The sequence below is a fragment of the Callionymus lyra genome, chromosome 10 (genome assembly GCF_982586985.1).
Source record: "Callionymus lyra chromosome 10, fCalLyr1.hap1.1, whole genome shotgun sequence".
Classification (NCBI taxonomy): Eukaryota; Metazoa; Chordata; class Actinopteri; order Syngnathiformes; family Callionymidae; genus Callionymus; species Callionymus lyra.
This window is the reverse complement of record NC_141827.1, coordinates 16486476-16496508: the sequence shown is the minus strand read 5'-3', so window position 1 is coordinate 16496508 and position 10033 is coordinate 16486476. Positions and strand designations below refer to the sequence as shown.

The 10033-nt window shown below is 40.3% G+C and overlaps 1 protein-coding gene across 1 annotated transcript; it reads left to right on the top strand.

The window, feature by feature from the left end:
* The first annotated feature begins 306 nt into the window (after positions 1-306).
* atxn7l2a (ataxin 7 like 2a) lies at positions 307-9016 on the top strand. The gene is made up of 10 exons (XM_087800459.1): positions 307-465; positions 2783-2851; positions 3073-3403; positions 4461-4711; positions 5030-5112; positions 5343-5548; positions 5853-6048; positions 6243-6364; positions 6565-7435; positions 8789-9016. Exons 1-10 carry the CDS (start codon positions 336-338, stop codon positions 8804-8806), a joined length of 2277 nt encoding a protein of 758 aa, XP_087656585.1. The 5' UTR covers positions 307-335; the 3' UTR covers positions 8807-9016.
* Positions 9017-10033: the final 1017 nt, after the last annotated feature.

Below are 10033 nucleotides of genomic sequence, written 5' to 3'. Positions count from 1 at the left end.
AATAATAATAATAATACTAATATATATATATATATATTAATAATAAATGTCTATATTAATAATAATAATAATAATAATAATAATAATAATAATAATAATAATAACAATAATAATAATAATAATAATAATAATAATAATAATGACAATAATAAAAAAAATAATAATAATAGTTGCAAACAGCCCGGCTAACCACAATGCATTGCGTGCAGATCGGCGCAGCCCCTGCTTATTTCTAGGATCTCGAGCGCACTCTGTGGTTCGGGGGTGCGCGCACGTAACGGCCTCCAAATCTGCCGTGAACGCGGGAGACGACGTAAGCGACTTGCCGCGCGGTGATGATGGCGGTGCGTGAACGCGCAGTGAAAGTAATGGCTGCACTGGATCGGCGGGTACCTAGCCTCGACGAGTTTGTGGGTCAAAGCTGGACCGCCTGGGTCGAGTGGGCCGATGTAACCGCAACGGACGGTAAGGACAACCGCCTCCATGTCCACCCGCCGCCATGGAAGCGTTTTAGTCCAACACTCGGCTTTATTTCCGTAAAAACGCCAGACTCGGCTAACCGTGGCATCCAAACAAAGACCCTGCCGGGTCCTAGTGCTGGGAGGTTCAGGAGTTGCTCCTCCTCGTTCACCTATTTATTTCCCCTTAATGTCATTCAAATGAAACCCCTCGATACCTACATTTTTACTTGTGTTATTATTATTATTCGGTGCTTGTTTGACACCCACGGGAGGGCAGGAGACGAGAGGTTGTGGCAGGAGCGCGGAAGGAGGCTAATAGTGTGGATGGTCTGAGCAGCAACTTCTTTACCTCACAAGCTAACCTAGTTTAGCTAGCAATGGAAGTCCATCCTTCCATCCTCCTGGTACTGAGGGTGATGCTGCTCCACCGTGACAGACCCCCTTCTATCTGCCGCACTTCTCTACATGCTGGAACTTATGATGTATTAAGAGCTCGGCCCTCGGTGACGTCAGATTTTGGGGTTACAACTCGTACCTCAAAAATGCCAACAACCACCAGTAGTTGAGTCTGAGAGGAGAGACATTTGTTGTCCTGCTGTCACGCTGTATACTATATTATATGAAACTATATACCTCTTTTTTTTTTTACATCAGGTAAATGTTAAGGAGGTTGTGAGGTTTTAAAAGTCAGAATATATATCTATCTATATCTCATAACCTCCTTAAAATGTATCCAAAAAAAAAGGTTGGCAGCACTGGGAAGATAAATAAATAGAGGTTGTAATATTTAATAATGATGTATTTTTTTTATTATCAATTAATGAATCAATTGGAATTTTCTTTTTCTCAAAATATTAATGGATAAAGCAAATTCATAGCCAGGGTTTAAAAAAAAAAGAAGACACCATACATTGTTTAGATATAAAAGAAATGGAAACCTATTGCACACTTTAATTGATTAAAATCAAATGATGGGGAAACGAGGCTTGACCAGGCAAACGGCAGGTCCAAAAAAAAAAGATTTTTTTTATTTTATTTTTTATTTGTATAGCGCTTTTCCAGACCAGGGTCACAAAGCGCTTGAACAATCAAAACAATATTCAATAAAGTATATACTTTCAAGGGCAAGATAAAACACAACAGGAGTTCCAGAAAATCAAGGAAAAGCCTGAACAAATAAAAATTTCTTAAGATGTGAATTGATAAATTAAAAAATATATTTGGCATACTTGCAGATAAATGTATAACTAATCTTATTATAGGGATTCCAATGGACATTTTACTTGCCTAAGATGTGCGTTTACTTGGTCCAAAAATTGCAATATTATTCATCAACTAGGACTAGTGTTTTATGTCATGTATTTATTATAGTTGTAACTCTGAATACAACTTCCTTAAACGGATTGTTCACCCACAATTTGAATTTCAATAATTTTCTACTCTTTTTAATCAATGTATTTTTTTCTATTTACGGGCAGGAATCCATGTCCATACGAACAAGCGTCTGCTACAAACAACCTATATATGTAGAAGTATGGAGGTATTTGAATGTTTCTTGGTGTGTCTTTTTGGACGGAGAAAAGTGACCCCCTATTGCGACCTAAGAAAATAAGTGAAATTTGAATTTTGGGTGAACTGTTATTTCTTTCTTTAGGACTGTGTTCCCCTTTTTAGTTTGTCCTTTTGTTGAATATCTCTTGCCCTTCATAATTGGAGTACATAAAGATCATATTTAGTCTTTTTTTATTTTTAATGATTGCATTATAAATATGTTAGTGAAGTTTATTTTATATATATTTGCTCCCCTCCTTTGGCTTGATGCCCCCCCCCCCCCCCCCCCAAACCAGCCAGTATATACTGTGGCCCCTGATAAACAGCCCTGGTCTAATTTTATTATGTGTAAATCTTCCTTGTGAGAGGCACTCTTACATAAAATTCCTATTCATTATTATTATTATTATTATTAACGGCGAACAGGAGTTCTATGAAAAAATGCAACTTTGGAAAGATAAAAGATAGTGTCATTTGAGTTTGTGATGCCATTTAGAATATTATAAATGGTATTGCACTGATTCTATAAATCTTTAAACTTAACATACACTCCTCTGTGCAACAAGCATTATTAAAAATTAACTTGCAGCTCAATCCAAAATGTAGGTAAAGTGAAGCACTCTGGACTCTGACATTAGGTTACATGTATTAAATGTGATGATGGAGGTATGCAATGTTTTTCCAAATGTATCTTAAGGTCCAGAGACATACAAGGAGTTTCTCTCCATCTGCCAATAAAGTATCAATCAATGAATAATGTTGTGTTTCAGGTCCAGATATCGATGACTGTAGCAAGAATGGCAAAAAGACGGCAGAGGCTATGTCGCTCAGCAAAGATGGTATGTTTTGTACTGGAAATGTGAGGATTATCAGGAAATATTTAAAAGTTACGTTTATAAATATGAATGGAAAATTGGTGTAATATCTTGGAATGTTTGTACCAACAAAATGTATGCAGTCAGATGTGCATGAGAAACTGCATGCAAGCGTAACTGTTGATCAAGTTTTAAGGACCATCTAACTGAAGCTGATGCTCACTTCCTCTCTGCTTCCTTCACAGATATGTCCATTTTCGGCCTCTATCCTGGTCACGATGACTTCTACCTTGTTGTGTGTTGCCATTGTGGCCAAGTTGTAAAGCCACAGGCGTTTGAAAAGCACTGTGAGCGCAGACATGGCCCTTTGGCCAAGCTTTACCCACGCATCCGCTCTCCCGCCCAGGCCGCCCAACCTCAGCCTCGGTCTCATCACAATCATTCTCCCTCCAACACTGCCTCTGCACCCGCATGGGAAGGTCGGGGACAAGGCGTTCGGACCCCGTGGTTGGCCCCGTCTTCTCCCACCACTCCACCTCAGAACAGGCACGCCAAGAACCCCAAGGATGGAATAAGGTGAGATTTGAACAATAAAACTGAATTTTGGAATTAATAATGTTGGAAATTTCGATAGAAATAATGGTCCTTAACCATAACCTGGCTTTGGTAGTGTTGGGTTACCTGACCAGTAGTAACTAGGTGTCTTCGAGCTAAGGTAAAAAGAAGAAGGAGAAACTGGGGGACAGCCAGTGAAGTTTGTTTGTTGATATGGATTATATGAAGAGGAGTGATGGGGAAAGGGAGGATGTGTAGGGTTTCTTGAAGTGCTCCATTGCTTTTTTTGAAAATGGTTCTTTCTCTGAAGATTTTTTCTCGGCTGATTTTTTTTTTTTTTTTTGTTTAGCTAGGATTAGAAATCACATAAACTTGAACCATGTTATTCATATTTCGCGCTTTCGTAAAAAACCCTCTATGGAAGAACATAGCAGTTGATTGTAATGATTCAAATGATATTTTCAAAATTCAACATTTTTAAGTTCATAGGCTTATAAATTCAATATAAAGATAATGGCGCCACTTAACAATGTTGTTGCTTTGAAATTCTCCATGATGAATTGATGTACCAGAGCTTACGTCGTCAAGATCTTATGTATGTTGCATCATTTAGTGAAAGTTTAATCCAGGAGCTAGCTCAGTAGTATTTTTGTATTGACTGGTGACACTATTATACCAACATTATTTTATTAAAATTAAGAGGCTTTGAGTTTAAAAAAAAGAAGTATGTATATATGTATTTTGAGTTATTGGATTTATTATTTTCTTATTCAATTATAAAAAAAGAACAAAACAAATTCAACCTTTTAATATACATGTTTTATTTTTCAATAAAAACAAATTCAACATTTCAATAGAGAAATTATTGAATTAAATCATTAAAAAAAATATTGTTAACTATTTTAGAAAAATGTCAAAGATCAACATTTAAATGTTATATTTAACCATTCAATATTCTTTTTATATACACCGATATACTTCCGCACCCTACTCTACTTTAAATGAACGTCTCTCTAAATGTCATTTCTGAAAGATACATTTTAACTTTGAATTCTCCACTACCTAAATCTCTCCCTAGACACTCGCCTTTGGACAAGAGTTCTCACAGCAGCCACACGGAGTCGCTGGTCTTCAAACAACCACCACCTCAGGAGCCTCCCATTAGCTCTCCACCCCCGTCGCTCAGAGATCCCCCGTGGCCTCATGAAGGCACCCCACCTGGAAGGCCGTCGCTGACGGAGCATTCCCCCTCGCAGAGGAAGGACTCGCCCCTGACGTCGCCTGTTTGCAGTCAGCGTATCCCACGACACTCCAACAAAGTGGCACCAAGTGAGTGAGAGGGCATATGCTGTCACTCTAATCTGGTTTCTTACCTGAGAAAGTAACTATTTTAACCTGTTTTTAAGAAATAGATGGTATTTCAAATGGGTCCTATCATGCTTAGTTCATGGGGTTTTTAACATTGTAGTTCTAGTAAGAACTGGTTAATCTCTGTATGTATTGATCGATCCAATCTCAATGGAGTCTGAGGGTGAATGGGAGTTCATTTTAAAATATGAACTATTCAACCAATGGAAAATGGATCTTTTTGGCATTTAAAATGCAAGTACACAGACTGTGAGTAATGAAGTTCATGTTTGTTCTCAGAAAGGGAATGTGACTTGGATAAACACTGTGGAGTTCTTGACCCAGAGAAGAAGAAGGTCTGCACTCGCCTCCTCACGTGCAATGTAAGTCAAAGAATGCTCATATGAATGCACATTGAGCTTAGAAAAGGCTTGATGCAAACTGTGTTTGGGCATTATTCCAATTCTTATTGACTCTTTTCGTGATTCAACAATTTCACATACAACAAGTACAAAGAGAACTTTAAACTAAATGTAGATAAATTAATTGGCAAAAGTAATTGAGCGAATGAATGAATAACTAGAACTGATTGTGGATGTTCATGCACGTACAGATTCACTCTATCCACCAGCGGCGGAAGGTGGTCGGCCGCAGCAAGAATTTTGACCAACTGGTGGTCGAACTCAAGACAAAGGTTCGGGAGAAAGGGGCCCAGTCCGTCTACGCTTCTGGTCCTGGACAATTCCCTTGTCCAGAGGCTCACAGAGAGGCTGAGGCGCCGCTATGCAGGAAACCTTTGGCCAGCCTTCCGGCTTTCTGGTGAGCTTCTAGTTCATGTACACGCGTATAACTGCACGTGTCGAGTGTATACTGTAACCTCATGTATATCCGTTCGGCTCTTACCTCGTATCAACATCCTTTTTGTATAGAATTGACTTTGAAATACTTTTGTAAACTGTCTTTGTTGTTTAGTTGTCTTGTATTATAGAACTAAAGCAGGGTCCAATAAGGAGTAGAAATATATTGGTGCTGTAAAGTACTTTTTCCTTTTAATAGTTTTGGAATAAACTCTTTGTGGTGTTGATGTGAATAGAGAAGGTAACTGTGAAGTGTCCTTCTGAAGTCGTTCTTCAGGAACATCAGAACGTCCAGCAGAGGAAGAGGAGGAGAAGCCACCGCAGATCCAGCAGGACGATAGACAAACCAGGGCCTCCTCGCCGATCGTCCTCGGACACATTTCCAGCGACGAAAGTGGCACAGAAGCGCCGGAGGAGCACGCCGAGTTCTTTTCTACTTCAACACATCCAAGACCACTTGAAGTGAGTAGATTGTTGGTTATATTTAAATGTATGGATATTTTCTTACACCCGTTTTTTAGTTTACTCTGTACTCTCATTTGGATAGTCCTAAAGGATGGTTCATTTAGATGCACAACGAAGTAGACCGTGTCTGTGGTGTCATGTTCACAGCAATGTAAGATGAGTCATGTTCCTCCTCTTTGTATCTTCCTCAGGTGTGTTCGTTTGGCAGTCACACACTAGGGCAGGGCATCTACACGTTCGACAGAAGGCTGCACCACCTGAGGTCGGCTCTCAGCAGCATGTTGGAGCAACACATCAGCTCCCACCTCTGGAAGTAAGACCCAGATCTTGTTTCAAAAGCTCCTTCGTATACTCTTGGGGTTGTCATCAAGGTGCAGGAATACCAATATGATACAAAAAAACAACTAATCTTCTCCTTTTTTTTTAAATATTGCCATAACATCTTTAGTGACTGTCACTTCACATTAAGGCTCTGTAATCTTAATGTTTTTTTTTTCCTTTTCTACCCTTCAGGAAAATACCTCAGGCAACAGATCTCAAGTCCCATCCTCCAGTCAGGACTCCCTTATCCTCTTCCTCGATGGCTGCCATGACCCCTTTGTACTCCAAAGTCCATACAGGAAGTCTATCGGGCTCCTCTCTAAAAAGCTCACAGGACGGTTCTCCGTCAAGCCGTGGACCCGGCAGACCCATGACGGCCAACCAATCTGAGAACTTTTGGGGGAGCGGCGCGTCTTTAGGAGCAATACATCAAAATTCACAAGGCAAGCCCGATGTCAACTGCCCGGGGGGTCCGCGACACAAGAAGCAGCCGGGAAGGCGGGAGGAGGCCGTCGGCGCCGCCGCTTTCCGTAAACGCAAAGCTCCATCGCAGGAAGCCGAACATTCCGGCCCGGAGAGGAACTGCATTCTCCTTCAAGACCGAGGTCGTCCCCACTCCGTCCAGTCGTCCTCCCCCATCCATTCTCTCCTCCCACACGGACAGACCAATGGCACACATTCCCCCAGCGGCAAACCCCGTCCCCAGCCGGCTCCCTCAGAACCCCACTCACCCGCTGCTAAGGGACTCTGGACCTACAAACGAACTCATTCTTCTTCCCAGGACTCCTCCACGAACAACTCCCACAGTCGAGGGGTGGTGGGGGGGGATTCTGGGGTACACGGACAGTGCACTGGAAGGACCTCGGAGCATCAGGGTTTGGTAAAAAAGCGCAAAGGGGCCGGCGTGGAGGAGCATTCCCCCTCCCATAAACCTCCCACTCAACGGCCACCTTCCTCCTCCATGTTGGCTTCATCCTCTCCTCGCCCCAACTTCTACCCCTGGAAGGAGAGTAAGAACGCGGGGCTGGCTGGGGGTGCAGAGAAGAAAATGAGTACCCAAAAGGTGAGTTGAGTGGTTGTTTAAATTACTGAAGGCTTGGGATTTGTTTTTCAAACTCCATTTGAATTATCTTGACACAATGAACATTTATTATCTCACACCTCTGGTACTCGAATGAATTATTTCAAATTGTTTTTCCCCATCAAGGCAGGATTGTTGTAACATCAGGGAAAAGTGTGTATAATAATTCTAGGAACAAAGTCCACTTTTAACATGTTTGTTTTTTTCTTTAATTGATTATAATTTTTGGCAAGAAGAAACCTAAAGATGAACTAAAGCGATCCTTTATCAGATAGTTGGATAGTTTATAGATGGATGAACTTTATTAAAAAAAATATTTTTCCACACACAGCAACACAGAAGATGGATCCATAAAACAGATATGCCTTAAGCGTATGTCACTAAAAAAGATAGATTTGCTCTCTGTCTTTTCTATCATTTCAAAGATGTAATTGTAATGCCTTTTAGGCAATAACGTTATACATTTACCTGTACTGGTGAGTAATTGTACCTGTTAAGTAGTCTTATTTCGACTTCTACATGATGTCTGCTGCCACTCCTCGACAAGTGTTCGTACAATAATATGTTTTAAGGAGGCTCAAGATGAAAAAAAAGCATCGAATAAATGTCTAGTTCATTCAATTTTCATTGTTTAATCAAAACAACTGTTTTTAAATGTATACAATACAACTTCAAAATGAGATTGTCATTTTTGGAATCAGAGACCCGTAATCCACTGAGCCTGAGAAACCTGGGTGTTGCATTTGACAAAGACATGTCTCTAGTACAACACTGAAAAAAGCTGACCAGAAACTTTTTCCTTCAACTGAAAAAAATCCCTTGACGATCTGGAGCTTGTAATCCATGCGCTTGTGTCTTCTCGACTATTGTAATTTGTAACAGTTTATTTTTGTGTCTAAACAAGAAGGATCTGTCTCGCCTGCAGTTAATACAGAACCCTGCAGCGAAAGTTCTGTGCTCTAGTAGAAGAACTCACATTTCCCTGATCCTTAAAACTCTTCACTGGCTAACAGTTTCTTTCAGGACCATTTAAAAAAAATTCTGGTTCTTACTTTCAGATCTATTCATGGTCAGACTCCTCCTTACATCAGTGATCTAGAATGTATTCTCATGTTTTAGAGATTAAATGTATATCTGGATAAAGTAAGATACATTTTATAAGTGCACTTGATGAATATGCTATTGTTCCGCTTTATTTGTCCAACTGACTCGCTGACTTTATTCTGTGATTCTATTTGTGTCGCACCGTGACCTGAAGACTTACAAAATCCCCTGGATATATGAATGTAGTAGGTTAAAGGTCGCCTAAAATATCTTTTCTTTCTTTTCCTGCAGCCAAAATTGCACCATTAAGTGTGCCTTCGTCAACAGAGGGAGCCATGTGGTCTCGTGCTGGGACTGACAGCAGAACAGTATTTGTCGGTGCTGGAGATCATTGCGCTGGTGCAGGTCCGATGTCTGGATTAATGACTTTTGGTGTGGCAGAAGAATTTAGAAATACCTCAAGCTCATCCAGTGATGCTGCTAAATAAATTTGTTTCTCAAATCGATTAAAAATGTTCTTTACTCCAACATAAAGTTTCTGCTATTGTCTCTGCCGTGTCTAGTATTTTCTTAAAAGCTCAACATTGCTGCATTAAGTTAGTTAACACAGGTATTGGGTAAAATAAAAAAATAAAAAAATGTAATTTATCACAAGAGCTCTGACGTAATAGTACTCCAGAAAAGCAACACATATTTCACTTCAGGTTTGGTCAAATTTATTAAACTGTTTTAAGTGATTCAGACAAATGCACTTCGTTGAATGGCTTAGCAACAGCTGTCGAGGTGAGACTTCGTCACCCATGAAAACGGGGTGTAGCAACCATAGACCTATATACATAGACACCGCATTGATTGTAGACGGATGTGTATAAAGCGCCTCCATCTTGGTACAGTGTCATCAGAGGCAGTGGCGCGTTAACAACTACAGGGAAGGAGGTACTTCTCAATCTTAAACTACAATTATTCGCTGAATTCTGGACCGATTTTCAAACGGTTTGGTCCGTATTTGTTTCATCTATCAAATCGACCTTTTTCAAAATGTTTTATTATATAGAGATTTTCTAGAAAAATATTCCTTATGTCTGTCTATCTGGTCTGAGGTTTTAAAAAACAAACCCCGTGAAAAGCTTGACAAATGAGCGATTATCATGATCACTTTTATAGTGTAAACACATCATTCCTCTAGAAGTAATGCACTGTAGAAGCGAGTGACACTGTACCAAGATGGCCGCCCTGTATACACACCGCTCGAGTGGGCGGCAGCAGTCGATGCGGCGTCTATGGTAGCAACGACCAGAGAATGTGTCCGTGAAGACCTCACACTTTATAATTTTGTTCTGGAGGGTTTCAATATTAGGTAAAGCGCCATGTTTAGTAATAATTGACCATTTTTCTACGACACGTTTTTTTGCTTTATGGAGTTGAATGGATGTAGTAATATAGGATGAACACACGGGGGCAGCAGTGCGTCGCACCTGTTGCAGGACGTAAATGAAGGGTCCAAACGTTTTTCAAAGAGGGCCACATTTGATTAAG

Bases quoted from the DNA above. Each gene is read 5' to 3' on its own strand.
- atxn7l2a (XM_087800459.1), top strand. From the start codon at position 336: ATGATGGCGGTGCGTGAACGCGCAGTGAAAGTAATGGCTGCACTGGAT. The intron at 466-2,782 runs GTAAGGACAACC...GTTGTGTTTCAG, and splicing joins CGATGTAACCGCAACGGACG to GTCCAGATATCGATGACTGT. The intron at 2,852-3,072 runs GTATGTTTTGTA...CTTCCTTCACAG, and splicing joins TATGTCGCTCAGCAAAGATG to ATATGTCCATTTTCGGCCTC.